Genomic DNA, 21,804 nt, shown 5'->3' on the forward strand with positions numbered 1-21,804 from the left:
TCGCGGGGCCGCATCAACGAACAGATGCGGCCGCGATCCGACAGAATTTTTAGTCCCATCCGATCGAGATCCGGCCGACTTTCAGCCAGATCTCGATCGGGGAAGCCCGTCGGGGGGCCCCATACACGGGCCAATAAGCTGCTGACTCGGTCTGTCGGCAGCTTTTATCGGCCCGTGTATGGCCACCTTAACTCAACCAGACATACACACACACATGTAAACAGGTTGTTCACCTTTAAATTAACTTTTATATAGAGAGTGATATTCTAAGACAATTTTCAATTGGTTTTCATTTTTGAATGATTTGTGGGCTTTGAGTTATTTAGCTTTTTATTCAGCAGCTCTACGGTTTGCAATTTCAGCAATCGGGTTGAGAGGGTCCAAATTACCCTAGCAACCATGAATTGATGAGACTAAGAGATCGGAATACGAATAGGAGAGGGCAAGAATAAAAAGGTGAGTAGTAAAAAAGTAGCAATAACAATAAACTGGTAGTCTTAGCGAGAAAAACACACACTCAGACACACACACACACTCTTAGACTTACAAACACACATGCAGCTGCAGAAATTCGTTTTGCACGTACAACTTAGAAAACACTGTGCACAATGGACACATCCAGGCAACTGTGAGACAAGACAATTTAGGGCCCCTCTCCTGTCTCAGATTTATAGGACCCCCGGAGACCTCACTCCCCAACACCTGCAGAGGCCAAGTACATACACAAGACCCAGCATGCAGCTAAGCGATGACATATGGAGTTAATATCCACGTGAATAAGCTCCTCCCACCACACAATCTATGTGAGTCCAGGGCCTTAACTAGTGGCCCTAAGTCCCCATGATCAGCAAAGAGGCCAAAGATTTGCAGTGAGCGACTGTGGCCCCTCACACACACACACACACACAGCTGCACACGCTACCTGCCCAGACTCTGCCGGCTGCAGAAAATGTTTTATGATTTCCTGGTATGTATAAAGCAAATACTGTAAAACTTTACTGCAAAGAGGTTTCAGTGGTAGGAGCACGAGGCATATTGGATTCCAGGAATAGGATTCTCCTCTCTGCGAGGCGCCACTTATTATTCCCTCTTTTACTGCCTTCTCTCCTCCTTGCTGGTTTTTTTGGTTACATTTCATGTGTTTTGAATTAAATATATTTTCTTGCTTTTGCTTGGATTTCATCTCCTTTGGCCCCATTTGTTTATCCCTTCCCAGAAGCCACAGCAGAGTTGGACTGGGATGCCAGGGGCCCACCAGAAAACCTTGAACCTTGGGCCCACTTTCCAAACTATTATTCCTCCTCTCCTCACCCAACCTCTTTATTCTTTGAGTCTTTTATATCTACTTACTATATTCTTTTATTATTAAGCATTTTTTTCCCATAAAGAAATAGGGAATGACCATGAAATAGACCAAATGTTTAGAAGCAAGAGGGCCCACTGACACCTGGGCCCACCAGGAGTTTTCCTGGTTTCCCTGTGGGACAGTCCTACACTGAGCTACAGTGCAGCCTTACAGCACTGATTCTCTACAGCCTACACTTCTCTAGATGCTGCTCAACTACAACTCCCAGCATCCCCCAGACCTGTACATTTATGTAAACCAAACATAAAATAGTAACATTCATAATGTACACAAATTAGGGATGCACCGAATTCACTATTTTGGATTCGGCAGAACCCTCGAATCCTTCATGAAAGATTCGGCCGAATACCAAACCGAATCCAAATCCTAATTTGGATATGTAAATTAGGGGTGGGAAGGGATAAAACCTTTTTTACTTCCTTGATTTGTGACAAAAAGTCACGCGATTTCCATCTGTCCCTAATTTGCATATTCAAATTAGGATTCGGATAAGCTTGGCAGAACTGAATCCTGGATTTGGTGCATCCCTGACACAAATCTATAAAAATTCAATGCCACCCCATAGACCGTCCCATCCTCTTATAATGACACAGACTTAATCATGCTGGTGTCCACCCATGTTTCAAGCAGGTTATAGGGCAGAGCAACACTGTATCTCTCTGTACAGGCTATAAGGAAACTTTGGGCGCTGTTCCTGCTGAATTGTGCTTAGTACAGGGAATACCTATGCTGCCATAGTTTTATGGTATCTCTCTGTACAGGCTATGAGCACATTTAGGGGACTGTTCCTGCTGAATTGTGCTTAGTACAGGGGAATACCTATGCTGCCATAGTTTTATGGTATCTCTCTGTACAGGCTATGAGCAAACTTAGGGGGCTGTTCCTGCTGAATTGTGCTTAGTACAGGGGAATACCTATGCTGCCATAGTTTTATGGTATCTCTCTGTACAGGCTATGAGCAAACTTAGGGGGCTGTTCCTGCTGAATTGTGCTTAGTACAGGGGAATACCTATGCTGCCATAGTTTTATGGGATCTCTCTGTACAGGCTATGAGCAAACTTAGGGGGCTGTTCCTGCTGAATTGTGCTTAGTACAGGGGAATACCTATGCTGCCATAGTTTTATGGTATCTCTCTGTACAGGCTATGAGCAAACTTAGGGGGCTGTTCCTGCTGAATTGTGCTTAGTACAGGGGAATACCTATGCTGCCATAGTTTTATGGGATCTCTCTGTACAGGCTATGAGTAAACTTAGGGTTGGAGCTCTTCTCCTGCTCTTCCCGCCCGCCACTGTCAAATGCCGACGTCCGGGTTTGTCTTTTATAGACGCTGCGCCTGCTCATCCCGCCCCTTTTGTGACAACATCGGCAGGACGTGTCGTTGCAGGTCTATAAAAGCACCCCGGAAGTGCGGATGCAGGCGGGCCCGGGCAAAGGGAGGGCGGGTTAGCGTCTGGTACGTATCACATCACTAATGTGTACCATTCCCCATAAAAACCTTAGTCGCCCTCTGGTAACTGGTTTAGGTAAAACGGTTACTACTCTCACTCCGCTCCAATACCCACAAGCCACCTCTCCCAATCAAGACTCTGCACTCACCTTCAGTCCTTCTAATTCGCTCTCCAGCTGTTTGGTGTATTGCTCACTCTTCTCCCGCAGTTTCCTGTCCTTGGAGGCCTCAGAGGCTGTGGATTCCACTTGGGTTTCAAGCTGCAGATGAGAAACCGTGTTTTTCATTAAAGTGTAACTCCACCCAAAAAGTGAAGGTTTTTTTTTGCATAATGAAAGAAAATGTTATTTTAAGCAACTTTCAAAACTACAAGTATTGCGTATTTTCACTGGTTTTATAGTTATTTGTAAATGTATTTGCTGGTCTAGCTGGCTTATATAGTCTCTGCATTGGTGGTTCTGTCCCCTGAAACAGTGTAGCAGAAGGCAAAAAAGATTTGGAATTTATGTAAGTATATAGTTTAAAGTACCAGAAACCAGAACAATGAAAATAATTAATTTAATGTTACACATTGTTTATTTGTATTCTAAAAACTTTTAAAGCACAGCAGCCACAACGGACCTCTTTTTTCGCTCTTTCCACCCGGCGAAGATCTTGCCTTAAGCCTTCGACCTTCTGCGTCATGGCCTCCATCTCCTCTTCCTTGTCACGGAGCTGCCTCACAAATTTCTGCTTTTGGGAGCGCAGTTCAGTAAGTCTCTCATTAACCTCTGCCATTTCCTGCAAGCCCTGCTTCCTTTGGCTCTGCACCTCCTTCAGCTCTTTTGTTTGGATTTTCATCTTCTCATTGGAATCCACCAAGTCCTAATGCCAACGCATCAAGCAAAGATATTGGGACATTGGTCACTGGACATCAAACTAGACTTTTTTGCCTAGCTCCCACCAAGACCTGACTGTAAATCAGAGTTTTTCAGACTTTTGGTGCTCAAGTCCCACTTTAAGGACCAACATGTGGTCACATCTTCTCTTACCTCATTACACACAAATAGAAACAGTCATCCTGCTATAGTTCCAAGGGTATCCAGGGCATAAAAAAACACTCACCCCAAATCTCACCCCAACTGGCCTTCAGGCTAGGCCCCTTAGTTCATAACAAGGTTACAGATATATAGAAACATTGGGGTAAGTCACCTTGCTATAGTTCCAGAGGTACCCAGGGCACAAATAAGCACTCACCCCAAATCTCACCCCAACTGGCCTTCAGGCTGGGCCCCCTTAGCTCATAACAAGGTTACAGATATATAGAAACATTGGGGTAACAGTCCCCCTGCTATAGTTCCAGGGGTACCCAGGGCACAAATAAACACTCACCCCAAATCTTGACCCTAACTCATTCTCAGGCTGATAGCTCTATCCACTTGGGGAGACTAACAGTTTTGGAATCAATATAGTGAGTGAGCACTTTAACCCCCATTGCAGTCCTACCTTGTTCAGATCCTCCTTCTCCTGCTTCAGAACTTTCACTTGTTTCTCAAACACTTTGATTTGTCGGGAGAATTCCTCGATATCTGGCCGCGTTAAGCTCAACTTCTCCAGTTGCTGGTTGGGTTGGTTGGCACCTATGAAAGAAACAGCAAATCCCATGAGGAACCTCTCCCATGTGCAAGCTGTGTCCATCACTAAACCTCATGCATCGCTGGTGTCACATTATTGCGTACATATGAACAGGGGCTCTATCAGTCTATAAAAAAAATGATGACAGATTTGATTTGAAGGTAGAAGTTTCCGTGCAGCACATATACAGGGTTTAATCTTACACAGTGATATCAGATGAGCAGGCAGAAGGGACAGTTTTGGAACATATCTGTGTATAGAAGGAAAAGCTTTTCTCTGTTTGTGAGAAGGAACAGGCAGACAATCTGTGTATTTGCATATGCCTGTGAGCGTTATGTAAAAACTGTGTTTGTTTGCTGACAAAAAAATATATATATCTGTTTTATTGAAATGTAGTGTATTAGTGAATAACAGTCCATGCTTGCTTAAATACTATATTTGAAGACAGAATTAGGAGATAGTGTTTCGATTACAGACTCTGTGCCTTGCCTCCTGTAAGCTGCCATTAGAGTCTTCAAGTCCCACCCACTGCTTGAGTCACAGACTCTCTGTCCCTCCCCTGTAAGCTTCCATTACACTGAGTCTTCTAGCCCCCACCCACTGCTTCAGTTACAGACTTCTTGTTTGTTTCCCTGTAAGCTGCAATTAGTCTTCTTTCCCCGCCCACTGCTTGAGGTACAAACTCGTTGCTCCTCCCCCTGTAAGAGTCCATTAGAGTCTTTCAGTCCCAGTCACTCTAAGCAGTCATTAGTGTATTTTAGCCCAGCCCACTGCTTCAGTTACAGGCTCCTCGCCCCTCCTGTAAACTGCCATCATGTGTTAGAATTCCAGTTTCTGCTTGAGTTACAGAAACCCAGTCCCTCTCATTCAAGCTGCCATCAGTGCACTGGTCCCACCCACTTAATTTACACTCCTTTCCAGTCTCCAATAGCTGCCATAGTTGTTTTAGCTTGCTTGGTTTACACTCCTTTCCCTTGCCCGAAAGCTGCCATATGTATTCTAGCTCCACCCACTGCTTTATTTACACTCATTTCCCCTGCCCTATAGCTGCCCTCTGTATTCAAGCTCCACCTACTGCTTGATTTACACTCCTTTCCCTTCCTCGAAAGCTGCCATCTGTATTCTAGCTCCACCCACTGATTGATTTACACTCCTTTCGCCTGCCCTATAGCTGCCATCTGTATTCTAGCTCCACCCACTGCTTGAATTAAAGACTCCCTGACCCACCAGGATGCTCACTGGAAGTACTTTTACCTTTTAGTGAATTTAGGTTTAAATCAAGTCTCAGTTAGCGGATGGGTCAGGAAATCCATTATGGGGGATTACAGATAAGATACCCATCCCAGTGATTAGTGAATGCAATGTGCCTTTAAATGGAAGTTTGTTGTTGAACCACAATATAACCAAGATAATAACCATGGCAGCCTTTGCCTTCCAGTGTTCAAATGAAGCGCTGTGCTGGGGCAGTGGTTGGCATCCCTAGTACTGGTACAGAACACTGGTACTGGAGAGTTGCTGGCAGGTCTGGACTGGGATTCGCAATAAGCCCTGGCATTTCAAGTACACAGAAGCCCAAGCAGCCCCCCCATCAGCCTAATAAATAGTGCCAACTTATAGCAGCCCCTCTGGCATTTGCCAGAACCCACAGATTCGCCAGTTCAGGCCTGGCAGTTTATCTAATGCCTGACGACTAATGAACAGCCCTTACACCCTCTCTTCTCTCCCAACTGCACCTTCCACAGCACAGGGGAGGGAACAGCAATAGGACACTTGTACTAGCAATAACCCCCCGACACCGAAACCAACAGAACATCAAGCTTTGTAATTGGGGAGTGAAAAGAGCAAGCGCAAGGATGTCATTCTGCTGAGCCGAGGTTTTCTCTGCTGTTATCCTTTACATACTTGGCACTGCTTGGAATTCCTCAAAGTTTTCTCCCGTGTTACAGAGAACAAAAGTAAGTCTGTGACTCTGTCTATTAGAACCATATGCTTGGACAGGGAGGCAGTCTGTCCTCTCTATAGGGACTGCTCCCAGACAGACTGACACTCACACGCATTGAACTCTCATGCAGGTGTCCAGCTAACGGCCATCCACAAGGACCATTTAATTGGCCCAGTGGTGCCATAACTTTAGCCACGTACACCTGCAAGCACAGCCATGTTAAGCAAGGTTCAGAAATCAAAGGGAACAGCTCTGAGACCCCTCTTTACCCCCTTATTGCTCATCTTCCTGTATCACCTACCCTGTTCCCCAGTTAATGCTGGTAAGCCAGGGCGAAGCCTGTTATAACATATATATATATATAGCATTATATCCCAAGCGACACAATGTGCTTAGCTACTGTACAAGATCTATAGGAACTTTAGCATCTTGTAGACCCATTGTAGATCCATTTTTGTGGTTGTTTGTTCTGCAACTTGCAGGCTTGGTTGCTAGGGGCTACTTATCTAAGAGACCAGGGAGCAGTCTTTAAGCCAAAATGGAAAATGAATAGCAGAGACCCTGAAAAGAAAAGTAAGCAAACAAAAAAACTGAAGTCTCTCAAGCATATTTTATGTTTTGTTGTCAGGGTCAGTGACCCTCCCAAGAGTCGTACGGAATTTTTATCTGCAACTGGAAAGTTTCTGGATAAGAACCGTGCTCAATAAATAATGATAAGAAGCTTAAAAAGTTGCTTCAAATTGGTCCATCTATAAAATACGTGAAATGGCAAATATGGGAAAGTGAATTTCCCCTTTAAACAGTCTAATTGCCAGTACAGGCAGATCCTTGCCTTGCCTTAATAAAGTGTATAGAACAGGGTTAGTCTGGAGAGAAATAGGGGCAGGACTGGGGGGCTCTTTAATGATAAACCTTTAGTTAGCTGGCATGTTATAACAAACATATTTCATTTGCTAGAATACAAATTCTACCAATAAGCAGTCCTAAATAAATGTGCTGGTTTTTAACCAATCAGAGTTCAGCAATGCGCTGACTGAGAAGAGCATCAGCTTGGGGTATCATTAAAAGGTCCCCGATGTGGATGATGGAGTGCAGAATAGTGTGGGCAAACGTGTGAGCAAAGGGAATGGACCCAGGACTCTAATGAATCATTAAATACATTACGCCTGCACTGCACGCTGGGAAATAAAAGGAATCCGACCCCAGATAGGACACAGAAACCTTCCAGTAACCCCAGTCCCTGACCAGCACAAGATGTATGAGCTCCATATACAGAGGCTGCTGGGGACCAGGTGAATAAACAGACGTAGTAGCTGGGATATAGGTAAATACCTGAAATAATGACCGGCCAATATTGTTACCAGATGTCTGCAACCTGATCCTTATAATAATAATATTCCCCTCAGTCCATTATTCAGCTTCATCCTGCATTGAACTGCGTGGGTATCTTTCCCAACATATCATTAAAGCCATTTACAGGGCTTTAGATATAGAACGGGGTACGTGCTTCTTTGCAGCAGTCTGGGGGGGACATTTCCCTGTATACGCATGTCTCCTGGCTGCAGTGTCACTGAGATAACGGCGGTATCGCTTTAAGAAATAAATTCACTGAATATCTAACCAGTGTTTCCAGGATTCCTCCTATAAATAGAAAACTGAAAACAGGCTTTGTTGGTAGATTTTGAGGAATGAAGGCGGGGGGGCCAGGGCCACGGAAGACACGTCAGCCCCCTGAGGCTTTTAACGTTTACAGTGCTAGTAGCTCTCATCCCCACTATGTAGGGCAAAGTAATTGGAGTGGGGCGCACAGAGGCCGAGCATATTTTCAGGATGATTAGTGTGACTACCAGGAGAGCTGACACACATCCTGCACAGACTGAGCGGTTATCATGGGAAAATGTGCGATGGAACCACAAGCTCAGAGCCACGCTGGGAATGGCACAGTGCCCTTACAGCAAGTAGCCATGAATATACACATGCCATGGCCATACCTGTGCATCTTTAAACTACAACTCCCACCACCTTACTGTAACTACTTGAATCAACAGCATTTATACTGATATACATGTATAGGATCTGATATCCGGAAACCGGTTATCCAGAAAGCGTTGAATTACGGATTTCCTTTTTCTCTGTGGCAATGAAACAGTACCTTGTACTGACCCAAACTAAGATATAATAAATCCCAATTGGATGCAAAACAATTCTATTGGGTTTAATTCATGTTTAAATGATTTTTTTTAGTAGACTTAAAGAGATACTGAAAGCAGAAATTTAACCTTTTTTTACATCTACCATAAAATTGACTTTGCATGCTTCTTATAATTTTGCCATACAGTATTTGCACAATGCTTTTACATTACCTGTCTGATGTCCCATGTTCCTGTATGAGGGGGCTGCCATATTTGTGTGTTAGCATTAGAAACTTTAACTGACTTTAACTTTAGCTGAGATGGGACAGTCAGGTTGGCAAAACAGTCAGGTTTAGGAACTTCAACTAACAATTACTTACAAAAACAAACCTCTCAGCAAAAATGCAAACAGCATGACCTATAGGTGACTTTTAATGTATATTGATATTTTAAAAAGTACTTTTTTAGTGTCAGTAACACTTTAAGGTATAACTAGGAAGTCTTCCTGGTATTTAAGGGAGGTTCATATTGCAATTTGTAACTTTGACAAAGGCTGAGATGCAGCCGAAACTTCTTAAATAAACTGTTTATACTTTTGGACAAGACCTGTGAGTGCGGCTTCTTCATTGGAGGATTGTATGTGCACTGCAATAATATCCACATTATCGTGAGTGCTGTGATTTTGGGGAATATATATATATATATATATATATATATATATATATATATATACACACACACACACACACACACACTCACACATGGTATCCAGAAAGTGCCATCTTCCAAAATAATCCAAATTTATAAAAAAATAATTATCTGTAATAATAAAACAGTATCTTGTACTTGATCCCAACTAATATATAATTAATCCTTATTGGAAGCAAAACAATCCTATTGGGTTTATTTAATGTTTATATGATTTTCTAGTAGGCTTAATGTATGAATATCCAAATTATGGAAAGATCCATTATCCGGAACTCTTTAATTAAGCAAAATTGTAATGTTGGGTTGACATCCCATTTAACAGCAGGTATGCCCACAGATATGACCTTACTATCGTAGAAGCTTTTTTTGCTCCTGCTGCTGACTCAGATATGAGATACAATTACAGCACATAGTGGAATTCTCTTCCTCCTCTAACAGCTGTACCTCGTTTCCACAACCCCTAATGAGAGCTCAGGTGAGGGGCAGTAAGAAAATACCATGAAAATGGTTAAAAATGGATTTTACCTGTACCCAGAGTTTTCAGCTTGTCTAGCTCTTCCTTCAAAGATTTTATTTCTAAGTCTTTGCTTGCAGTGACCGGCCCATCGACTGGCGAGTACTGGAGGGCCTGAACGGCCTGAGTGGATTCTGGGAGAGAAAACACCTTTTTTGTTCAAGTTAACATTTACTATACAAGACTGATTTGTCGTTTATTCAGATGCACATTACATTGCAGCATAGAAACCAGTGCATTCTGCATCAGAATTGAATTATAACCAACTCTAACAAGATCCAAGATGGGGAGCTGCTGAAAGCAATTATGAAGGCTGGATCATTACTGTTATAGGGCTGCTGAGCTTCTAGGCTGGTACAGTAAAGGTGGCTATAGACGTTCTTTCCTGGAAACATTGTTTGTTTCAATACACACGTGTAGAGCTGAATTGTCAGATATATAAATAGAAACAATAGAATTCTACCTGTATCTGATGATTCAGCACTAACAATGGCCAATGTTCAGGTGCCTTCAAAGGGGCCCAATCAAAATTTTCCGCCTGGGCCTATCAATGAGCCGATTAATATCCTTCTGCCGATAATATCTGTGCATCTATGGTCGCCTTAATTCCAAATTTTTGCAGGGCCTGAGATCACAGCAACTTGAATTTGTCATATTTTTACCTTGTAGCTTCCTAGTCAGTTCCATCTTCTCCTGTTCCAGACGCCGGATGCGCCTCTCATACGCTTCTGTAGCTAAACTGTCTTCTAGCGTTCGTTGGACATTGGCATCGAGATCGGTACTGGACGTCCCAGATGCATCTCTTAGAGTGCTCCGATCTGAAAGTACACTGAAACGAACACACAGCGGATTACAGACAGAAATATCCCACTACCTCTGGGGGAACACGTCTTATCTTGTTTTCTCAAGCTAAACTACAACTCCCAGCAGCCTCTGTTACCCAAGGGATGGAGACCAAGGAAGCTTAGAGATGGCGCGAAGAATGGAACTCCTGCCTCTGTGATACAATAACAGCAGGAAGATGATATAATAAAGTGCAATAAGAAATTGACCCTTACCAGTTGCTCGTGTAGGTAAATCCAACAAACGGCAGGTGGTGTCCAGAGAAGCTGGTGTGAATCGGGGGTGGCATAGTCTCCTGGAAGAATCGTTAATGTTAATTGTAGTTGCACCACTGTTGCGATTAACCATAGAAAGATACGGTGACTCCTAGAGAGCTAATGTGCGGCACACACTCACAGTGCAATGAGAGTAAGTGAGAAGCTTTTCTGTATCAGGGGGTTGGTTATAGGAGGAGTTAGGGCAGGATCATCGTCTAATACATCACCCAAAGGAAGACTGTAACGCAATGATGTCATCTTGATGCAGCACTGAGGTCATAGGCATAGGAAAGTCATCTTGTGTGGCCCAAGAGGGGACCTGGGGGGCAAACAGGGGATAGGGCCGGAGACCCAAAGCTAACAAGTGCCCAGAGGTCAGAAAATGCCCTTGATATCATGGAGATACCATTGTATTTATGATCTGTATTTATGTACAACGTGCAGTCCTCCAGTTCAACGACAAGCTGGACAGACAGACACAAGATAGACCCATATTCCTACTGTATTTCTGCCATTCTCAGGTCTACATGCAACACTACATTGGCTTAACTCAGAATGACATCAGGATGACTTCATTGCGTTCATTGCAAAATCCAAAAACTGAGCCCCGATAATTTTAGTTCTTTAAAAAAAAAAAAACATCCAATGCCCAAACAGAATGTAAGACATATGGGGCCGAGTACTGGTTCTGAGCAGGCAGCCAAAGGGAACATCTCTGCCTTTTAACTCCTCATCTGGAATTTGCACCAAACAAACAAGTTGGGCGCACACAGAATTTGGAGACCAGAGAGCAGGAGATGCTGAAGCCTGGTCCAAATGCAGCACGCAGAACCGCTAATGTCTTAGATTCTATAAACTGGAATGTATCAATTTTAGGCAACTAGTTAATAGCCAGTAAATACTATTTGATTGCAAAGAATTTGTGAGAATCTGCTTCATCTTAATCCTTAGCTTTTCCAAGCAGCTGGGGGTACCAGCGTATTACCCAAAAGTAGCGGCCCACTATCCTGTTCCCCCACTATGTGTTTGGAAGGCAGATAATAGACTAAAAGGGTTCATGTTTAGATCCTCTTCTTGCTGGAGGGGTTGGAAGGCTGTTTAGTCCATTGGAGTCTCACATAGACTTTGCAATTGATCATTTTCCTTTTTTGGCCCAAGTCATTCTTTTTTTTCTTTTAAAGGAAAACTAAAATGCAACCTGCTACTGTAAACCACCGTATGCTGCATGTTTACAATGAATGTGGTCTGCTGCTCGGGTATTTCTTAAAGAAACAGTAACACCAAAAATGAATGTTTTAAAGGAATGATAATATAACGTAGTGTTGCCCTGCACTGGTAAAACTGTTGCGTTCGCTTCAGACACACTACTATAGTTTATATAAACAAGCTGCTGTGTAGCCTTGATGGCAGCCATTCAAGCACAGGATACACAGTAGATAACAGATAAGTACTACTATAGTTTATATAAACAAGCTGCTGTTTAGCCATGGGGGCAGCCATTCAAGCACAGGTACACAGTAGATAACAGATAAGTACTACTATAGTTTATATAAACAAGCTGCTGTGTAGCCATGGGGGCAGGATACACAGTAGATAATAGATAAGTACTACTATAGTTTATATAAACAAGCTGCTGTGTAGCCATGGGGGCAGCCATTCAAGCACAGGATACACAGTAGATAATAGATAAGTACTACTATAGTTTATATAAACAAGCTGCTGTGTAGCCATGGGGGCAGCCACTCAAGCACAGGATACACAGTAGATAACAGATAAGTACTACTATAGTTTATATAAACAAGCTGCGGTGTAGCCATGGGGGCAGCCACTCAAGCACAGGATACACAGTAGATAACAGGTAAGTACTACTATAGTTTATATAAACAAGCTGCTGTGTAGCCATGGGGGCAGCCATTCAAGCACAGGATACACAGTAGATAATAGATAAGTACTACTATAGTTTATATAAACAAGCTGCTGTGTAGCCATGGGGGCAGCCATTCAAGCACAGGTACACAGTAGATAACAGATAAGTACTATTATGGTTTATATAAATAAGCTGCTGTGTAGCCATGGGGGCAGCCATTCAAGCACAGGATACACAGTAGATAATAGATAAGTACTACTATAGTTTATATAAACAAGCTGCGGTGTAGCCATGGGGGCAGCCACTCAAGCACAGGATACACAGTAGATAACAGGTAAGTACTACTATAGTTTATATAAACAAGATGCTGTGTAGCCATGGGGGCAGTCATTCAAGCACAGGATACACAGTAGATAACAGATAAGTACTACTATAGTTTATATAAACAAGCTGCTGTGTAGCCATGGGGGCAGCCATTCAAGCACAGGATACACAGTAGATAACAGATAAGTACTACTATAGTTTATATAAACAAGCTGCGGTGTAGCCATGGGGGCAGCCACTCAAGCACAGGATACACAGTAGATAACAGGTAAGTACTACTATAGTTTATATAAACAAGCTGCTGTGTAATCATGGGGACAGTCATTCAAGCACAGGATACACAGTAGATAACAGATAAGTTCTGAAGAATCCTATTGTATACTGCAGAGTTGATGTGTTATTTGCTGTGTATCCTGTGTCTTTTCTATTTTTTTCAGCTTTGAATGGCTGTCCCCATGGCTACACAGCAGCTTGTTTATATAAACTATACATTGTCATTGCTTTAAACCATCATTTTTTTGGTGTTACTGTTCCTTTAAGTATTTAAAGTAGGGATGCACTGAATCCAGGATTCAGTTCAGGATTCGGCCAGGATTCGTCATTTTTCAGCAGGATTCGGATTTGGCCGAATCCTTCTGCCCAGCCGAACTGAATCCGAATCCTTATTTGCATATGTAAATTAGGGGTGGGGAAGAAAACCGCCTGCCTTTTTGTCACAAAACAAGTAAAAAAAATTTCCCCTTCCCAAACCTAATTTGCCGATTCGGTATTCGGCCAAATCTTTTACGAAGGATTCGAGGTTTGGCCGAATCCAAATAGTGGATTCGGTGCATCCCTAATTTAAAGTACTTTTATACATTTCAGATCATGTCCATGTGTCATGATTAGTGTAGAACAATGCCTTTAAGGCCTAGGTAGCTGCCATATGGGTTGAGGTGCAAGTCACATCTCCTATATACAGAGCAGACAATATCAGCATACAGTAGTCAGGTTGTATTTTAGTGTTATTACCCCTTTTAGTGTAATCACACACAGAGAGCACTGTGGAAGCCTTAGGCAAACCCCCCAATACTCTAGCACCAATAACTATCACTCTACTCCATTTTCCTTGCCGGTTCCAGAACAAACATGAGCGATGCAGTGAAGCCATTTCTGTTGTTGCTGTTCGGCCCAAGTCTAAACCTTATCTAGGGTGGCAGATACATTAGTGGGTTCATGCGTGGCACAATCAACTCAGTGAATACGACATGAATTCATTACGGCCACGGGGTGCTGGGCGTTCGGATTGGGCTCAGTCAGGCCTTCTGCTTGGAGATCAGCCTCTAAATCTATGGAGTAAGTGGGCGAAGAAACGGAAGCCCCTGTCTGTCAGGCAGAACAGAGCAATGAAGGTTTGGAACAGACTGTAAGATAAAACAGTTAGAGCGCACTGCGGTCTGGCACATGGGTGTTCCCTGGGTATTCTCAGCTCTGCACAATGACATCTGTACATGCAGGTAGTCTCCCAGCTATATAAACCTACTAAAGGGGAAGTAAACCTACCAGGAGCCTGAGATTGGTCCCACTCCTGGACGTCCCTCTGTAAGAAGAGTTCTTCAAAATAAATCATCACCCCCTATGTCTCCAGTTCTGGCTGTCCAGTTGAAGACCCATGGGCTGGAAGAGGCCCTCCAAGTGATTTTTGGCACAGGACTGGCCTACGAGTAGGGTTACCACCTGGCCAGTATTTTACAGTCCTGGCTGGTAAAAATGATGGTTGATCCCAATGTTATTAATAGGGAAAAAAGATAAGTATATATGAAGGCCGGTATTTTTTTCCAGAAAAGGTGGCAACCCTAGCTACGAGTGTAGTTAAAGGATACGTAAATCTAATGTGAATCTAAGAAATTTTGTAATGTTCATTCATTATTTATTTTGTTTTATGCTAAGATATTAAATAATACACGTACTGTAACTATAAAGGAAATTTGTTACAACAGCACCACCTGCTGGTCAATTTCCAACCAGTCTGACCACCAAGTAGTCAAGGAAGTTGTCAGGAGAAAGAAAGAGGCTGCTCTGATGTTCTTCTGCTTAGGAAAAAAAATAGCAACCTTTCTAACATTTTTCCTAAGCAGAAGAACATCAGAGCAGCCTCTTTCTTTCTCCTGACAACTTCCTTGACTACTTGGTGGTCAGACTGGTTGGAAACTGACCAGCAGGTGGTGCTGTTGTAACAAAATTGATTCATATTAACAGTTCATGTATCCTTTAATATCTTAGCATTAAAACAAAATAAATAATGAATGTACATTGCAACATTTCTTAGATTAGCACCCTCGTACATTTTACATTCACTTCTTTAAAAGGTTTACTTATCCTTTAACAGGGGGTGGCATGGGTAATTCCATTGCCAGTGTCTGGCTTATAAAAAAAAAAACATTAACTATATGGCAATTATTGCCATAACCTGCTCTTGCCTACATCATGGGGCTCATTTACAAACACTAGTAAACGAAGCTGCAGCAATCAGACATTTGCTTTCAGCTTCCAGTTGCAGAGCCTTTTCAAAGCTATTGGCTGATTCATGGCTATGGGTTACAGCATAAGCACTTAAGTGCCCACCGTTTGTAAATGTGCCCCCCCTGTCCTTCCTAAGTGCCAAATGGAGCGCTGAGCGCAAAGACGGATTTGCAGCGACTTACGCAGTTCTTCAAGCAGTCGTCGTCAACATCGAAGTTTGATGTATCAGTCGGGCTGCTGACTTCCGGGATATAAGGCGCTTCGCAGTTGCGTATGTTGTCCCAGTCGATGCCCACAAAGAACGGGTGGTTCTTAAAGTCTTTGATGCCATTCTGGCCAAGTCTGTGCTCGCGGCTACAGATGAGCCTACGAATGAGATCCTTGGCGTTCTCTGAGACATCGGCCAACTGAGTCGGGAACTGAAACCTCTCCTAGGAAAAGAAACATTTGGTTAAGGAAGAAGGAAGAAGAAGGAAGAAAGGTCTATATACTGTAAATACACTATTAAATGCTCAAAGTAAAGCTGCTCTGAGTCCTCTGTCAAAAGAAACACTGTATTTCTTTCCTTCTATTGTGTACACATGGGCTTCTGTATCAGACTTCCTGTTTTCAGCAGAAACCTCAAGGGCTAGGGCTTGAGCATGCTCAGTTTGCTCCTCTCTCCCTCCCTTTTCCCCCCTCCCTCCTCCCCTCAGTGCTGTAATCTGAGCCCAGAGCTATGAGCGAGCAGGGAGAGACTCAGGCAGGAAGTGATGTCACACCAAGCTAATATGACAGCTGCTATCCTAAACAAACAGAGCGCTTCTAGAGCTGGTTACTCAGGTATGGTAAAGCATTCTGCAGAATAAATAAAGTGTTATAGATTGCACTATTGTGGCTAATCTATTGGCAATAAACTGCTGTTTGCTTCTCCTTTAAAGGACATTTGCACTGAATATTTCAACCCTTATATAAGAACTTGCCCTCTCTACAGAAGGTGGGACATGATGATACAGGGATTATTAATGCAATATACATCCAGTCAACCAGTTCAGATACTCACTTTGTGGTTCATGATCTTCCCGTAAGTCTCCACCAAGGACTCAGCATAGAAAGGGGTCTCACCATACAGCATTTCATACATACAGACCCCGAGGGACCACCAGTCACACTCCGGCCCATACTTTCCCTTCCCATCTTCCATGGCTTGAAGGATCTCAGGAGAGATGTAATCGGGAGTCCCGACAGCTACAGAAGACTGAACCTACAGTGAACACAGGGGAAATATACAGCACATGGGTGACCTCTCAGAACCTACTAGCATATTAAAGGGGACGTTTGCCTTTTAATTAACATATGTGTTGCCATAGATTGGCCTGTTTTAAGCAACTCTTCTTTATTTCTTATGGTTTGTTAAATGATTGTCCTTGTGCCTTTCCAGAACAGTTTGAAATAGCATCTGGTTGCTGGGGTCACTGACCCTGCCAATGCTAAGAACAGATCCTCCATGAGGCTCCAATTTTATTGTTACTGTTACTTATTGCTACTTATTTCTACAGATTCCCTCTGCTTTACTTTTCACTTCCTTAAAGGGGTGGTTCACCTTTACGTTAAATTTAGTATATTATAGAATGGCTAATTCTAAGCAACTTTTTTATTAGCCTTCATTTTTTCTTTTTTTATAGTTTCTGAATGATTTGCCTTCTTCTTCTGACTCTTTCAGCTTTTCAATGGGGGTCATTGACCCCATCTAAAAAACAAATGCTCTGTAAGGCTACAAATGTATTGTTATTGCTACTTTTTATTACTCGACCTTTTCTATTCAGGACTCTCCAAATCAATGCATGGTTGCTAGGGTAATTTGTACCCTAGCAACCAGATTGCTGAAATTGCAAACTGGAGAGCTGCTGAATAAAAAACATAAATAACTCAAAAACCACAAACAATAAAAAATGAAAACCAATTGCAAATTGTCTCAGAATATCACTCTCCGCGTCATACTAGGGGCCGATTCACTAACTTCGAGTGAAGGATTCGAAGGTAAAAAACTTCGAATTTCGAAGTTTTTTTTGGGCTACTTCGACCATCGAATGGGCTACTTCGACCTTCGACTACGACTACGAATCGAAGGATTTGAACTAAAAATCGTTTGACTATTCGATAGTCGAATTACTGTCTCTTTAAAACTTCGACCCCCTAGTTCGCCATCTAAAAACTACCGAAGTCAATGTTAGCCTATGGGGAAGGTCCCCATAGGCTTGGCTGACTTTTTTTGATCGAAGGATATTCCTTTGATCGTTGGATTAAAATCCTTCGATTCGAAGGATTTTATCGTTCGATTTGAAGGATTTTATCGTTCGATCGAAGGAATTATCCTTCGATCGTTCGATCTAACTATCTGCGCTAAATCCTTCGACTTCGATATTCGAAGTCCAAGGATTTTAATTCCTAGCCGAATATCGAGGGTTAATTAACCCTCGATATTCGACCCTTAGTGAATCGGCCCCTAAATGTTAATTTAAAGCTGAACAACCCCTTTAATGTTGTCTGGTTGCTAGAGTAAGTTGGACTCCAAATTAATAGGTATTCCAAACTAGACAGCTGCAGAACAAACAGTTAAATCATTAAAGAAAAAAATGAAGGCTAGTTGCAAATTGTCTACATTATGCTAAAAATTGAACTACACCTTTAAGGTCCAATTCCAAATAGGGATGCACTGAATCCACTATTTTGGATTCAGGCAAATCCCCGAATCATTTGTGAAAGATTCGGCCGAATACCAAACCGAATCCTGGATTCGGTGCATCCCATATGCAAATTAGGGGTAGGAAAGGAAAAAGTGGCGAAAAGTCACGTGAGTTCCCTTCCTGCCCCTAATTTACATATGCAAATTAGGATTCAGATTTGGCTTGGTTAGGCACAAGGATTCGGCTGAATCCTGCTGAAAAAGGACAAATGTCGGCTGAATCCCGCACCGAATCCTGGATTAGGTGCATCCCTAATTCCAAGCATTCAGCTCTGCATAGATATAGTTGAACTACTTTCCAGCTGAGGAAGAGCAAACCGGCTTACCGTTCCGTCCTCCATCAGTTTCAAACAGGAGCCAAAGTCAGCCAATCGGATGTGTCCGTTCATATCCAGTAAGATATTATCAGGTTTGATGTCCCTGAAAAAAACACAAGAAGAGAGGCAGCGTGGGTAAAAGTTTTCTTCCAATGAAAACAAACACCATGGGAGCCGGAAATAAAATAATCCCGGGAGTCTGGTCACATGGTTAACAAAAGAATGGCCATTAAAAGGGATGTAAACCCAAATAAGAAAATGTTATTCTAATAAACTTCTCAGCATCCATGTATTCCTCATTTTCATTGGGTTTATAGTTACCGTATGTGTAACTGCCATTGCTTCAGTATCACAAAAACGACAAATATTGAAGTTTTTTTTTTTCCTGCATTTTTAGGGGTGACAGTTCTGCTTTAACAGTGAGTTATTTAGGGCAGAGACACACGGTCAGATTGGTGGAGATTAGTCGGCGGTGACAAATCTCTTCTTCAGGGCGACTAATCTCCCCGAACTGCCTTCCCGCCGGCTAGAATGTAAATCGCCGGCAGGATGTCACTCGGAGCGCGTCGTTTTCCGAAGTCGCACGAAGTTTCCTCGTGAGGCAACTTCAGAAAACCAAGTGCTCCGAGTGCCATCCCTCCCGGGCAATTTACATTCTAGCCGGTGGGACGGCAGTTCGGGAAAATTAGTAGAGATTTGTCTCCGGGCGACTATTCTCCCCGAATCTGACTGTGTGTCTCTGCCCTTAAAAAGGGACAGAAGCAGCTGCAGCTGATATAAAATAAAAGATAAGAGATTTGGGCTTGGCTGAACAGCTTTCTATTGGCAGTGACGCAAACTTGCGGTTACACTTCTTGTATATCGAGTTCAGGCTTATTCAGTTCTCAAGCATTTTCTATCCTGACTCCCATCCACTTAATTACTTTCTCTGTGCCGGGAGCAATCTGGCTAGACTCCTGCCTACTGGAAAAGGCAAAGAACGGCTCAAACACAGACAATAAATGTTGAACAGTAGCTCCCAGCTCAATGCATGCATAAGGGGGGGTGTCTATAACACAGAGCAACCCTCATATTGTGAGTAGTGCATAAGCATACGGGCAGACCATTAAAGGGGTTGTTCACATTTGAATTAATTTTTAGTATGATGTAGAGAGTGATATTCTGAGACAATTTGCTATTGGTTTTAATTTTTCGCTATTTATGCTTTTTGACTTATTTAGCTTTTTATTCAGCAGCTCTCCGGTTTGCAATTCCAGCAATCTGGTTGCTAGGGTCCAAATTCCCCAAGCAACCATGCATTGATTTGAATAAGACACTGGACCAAGAATAATAAAGGCCTGAATAGAAAGATCCGTTATAAAATGTAGCAATAACAGTAAATGTGTAGCTTTAGCTGTGGCTTTTAGATGGGGTCAGTTACCCCTATTTAAAAGCTGGAAAGAATCAGAAGAAGAAGGCAAATAATTAAAACGCTATAAAAAAAAAAAGGAAAAAATTAGGCCCAAATGAAAGTGCTTAAATGAAGTTCTCTGTGAGATGGCCTTTCCATAATTCCGTGCTTTCAGGATAACGGGTTTCCAGATAACGGATCCCATACCTGTAATAATAAGCCTACAGTGTTAGACTATAGGATTGATTGCTTTGTTTAAAGGACACAGAGAGTTAAACTAAAGAAATAAGCTAGAAATGTTGTACATTATGTTTTGTGCTTGTGTACCAGCCCAAGACAACCACAGCCCTTTAGCAGTAAAGATCTGTGTCTCCAAAGATGCCCCAGTAGCTCCCCGTCTTCTTTTCTGCTGATTCACTGCACATGCTCTGTGCTGCTGTCACTTACTGAGCTTAGGGACCCACTCACAATATACAGTACAAATAGAATAGAAATGTCACAATAATAAGGCTGATTAGTAATTAATACAGATAATTACTACATGGCAGCACAGAAACCAGTGCAATCAGGCCCGGACTTAGGTAAAGGCCCCCTAGGCCCGGGCCTATGGCGGCAAGATGTTAGGGGCGGCAGCGGCTGCCACTCCTGGCTCCGGCTGCAGAGTCCTGCTGTGTGCGCAGCGGCAGCCGGCAGCGCCTGTCAGCATTCAGCTCTCTACTCTCTCTGGCCGCAGATGATCACTTCCGGGCAGTCAGACAGTCAGACTCAGTATGCGCACGGCACGCAGCGCACGCTGTGCGCGGTGACGTCATCACGTCACATGACTGCGCTTGCGTCACTCGGCGCCAGCGGCCAGCCCAGCCAGCCTCACTCAGGCTGAGCTGAAGGTACTTGAACATCACATAGTCTTTTCAGAAGTTGCAGCCAGCCTCACTCAGCTGAGCTGAGGGTACTAGAACATCACATGGTGCTAGTCTTTTCAGAAGTTGGCCCATCAAGTAAGTTAAAAGGAAAATAAAGACAGAAAAATTATTTGGTGTTCTTTTATTTGATAACCCTGCAGCCTAAAGTTTAGTCCACTAAAATTGGCCAGATATTTATTGAGTAAGGATTGCATTGTGCTGTTAATGTGGTCCTACCCCAATTGGTCTGTTTAGGCTTCCAATGTAAACCTATTTGTTGGCCCAGGCCAAAGCATTGTATCAGCCCAATATAATGTGAATTTGGCTGGCTGCCCGCGGCCCGCCCCTTGCTGCAAGCCTGCAACTGAAATCATTCAGCAGTGGCTGTGGCAGAAGTTATTCCAGAAAATGCGGGGGGGGGGGGCACAGTAGCTGGGCCTAGGGGGGCAAGAAGGGTAAATCCGGCCCTGAGTGCAATTAGCATCAGAATTTAATAATCAGCCCTGTAGCATCAGCTTATATTACAGGGGAAGCTCATTTTCTGCTGGATAATTAGTGACGAGCCCTAAGCTTAGCTTCTCAACAGCTGCTCAGAGCCCACTGAGCATGTGAGTGTCACAGACACTTTCCAAGATGGTGACCCCCTGTGACAAGTTTGAAGTCCAGGATCATTGTTGCTATTGACAAGCTCAAACTTTAGGCTGGTGCAATAAGTTCAATATATAAAACATGGCATTATCAGTCCTATTAATTTTTAGGGGTTCCTTCTCCTTTAAGTGTAAGGGTAGACGTGAAGATTTGGGGAGATTAAGTTGCCCGGCGATAAATCGGCTCTTCTTCAGGGCGACTAATCTCCCCAACTGCCTTCCTCTGGATAGAATCTAAAACGCCAGAAGTCGCCCGAAGTTTCCTCATGTGGCAACTACGGAAAATGAAGCGCACCGATTGCCGTTC

General features: G+C 43.1%; 1 protein-coding gene across 7 annotated transcripts in view; it reads right to left on the reverse strand.

Annotated features, from left to right (window-relative positions):
* Positions 1–21,804, reverse strand: part of cdc42bpa.L (CDC42 binding protein kinase alpha L homeolog) — a 140,845-nt gene that overhangs the window by 39,769 nt on the left and 79,272 nt on the right. For 5 of the 7 annotated variants that reach the window (XM_041562571.1, XM_041562572.1, XM_041562573.1 and 2 more), the window contains exons 6-15: positions 18,568–18,661; positions 16,559–16,759; positions 15,699–15,947; positions 14,275–14,379; positions 10,782–10,861; positions 10,386–10,552; positions 9,735–9,857; positions 4,299–4,432; positions 3,435–3,677; positions 2,963–3,073 (exon numbers count right to left, since the gene is read on the reverse strand). In XM_041562571.1, the coding sequence (XP_041418505.1) occupies positions 2,963–3,073; positions 3,435–3,677; positions 4,299–4,432; positions 9,735–9,857; positions 10,386–10,552; positions 10,782–10,861; positions 14,275–14,379; positions 15,699–15,947; positions 16,559–16,759; positions 18,568–18,661 (1,507 nt within the window). The remainder of the gene's footprint in view (positions 1–2,962; positions 3,074–3,434; positions 3,678–4,298; positions 4,433–9,734; positions 9,858–10,385; positions 10,553–10,781; positions 10,862–14,274; positions 14,380–15,698; positions 15,948–16,558; positions 16,760–18,567; positions 18,662–21,804) is intronic. The other 2 variants (XM_041562574.1, XM_018262667.2) reach the window with 1 other exon arrangement.

Source organism: Xenopus laevis, chromosome 5L, assembly GCF_017654675.1.
Source record: "Xenopus laevis strain J_2021 chromosome 5L, Xenopus_laevis_v10.1, whole genome shotgun sequence".
NCBI lineage: Eukaryota > Metazoa > Chordata > Amphibia > Anura > Pipidae > Xenopus > Xenopus laevis.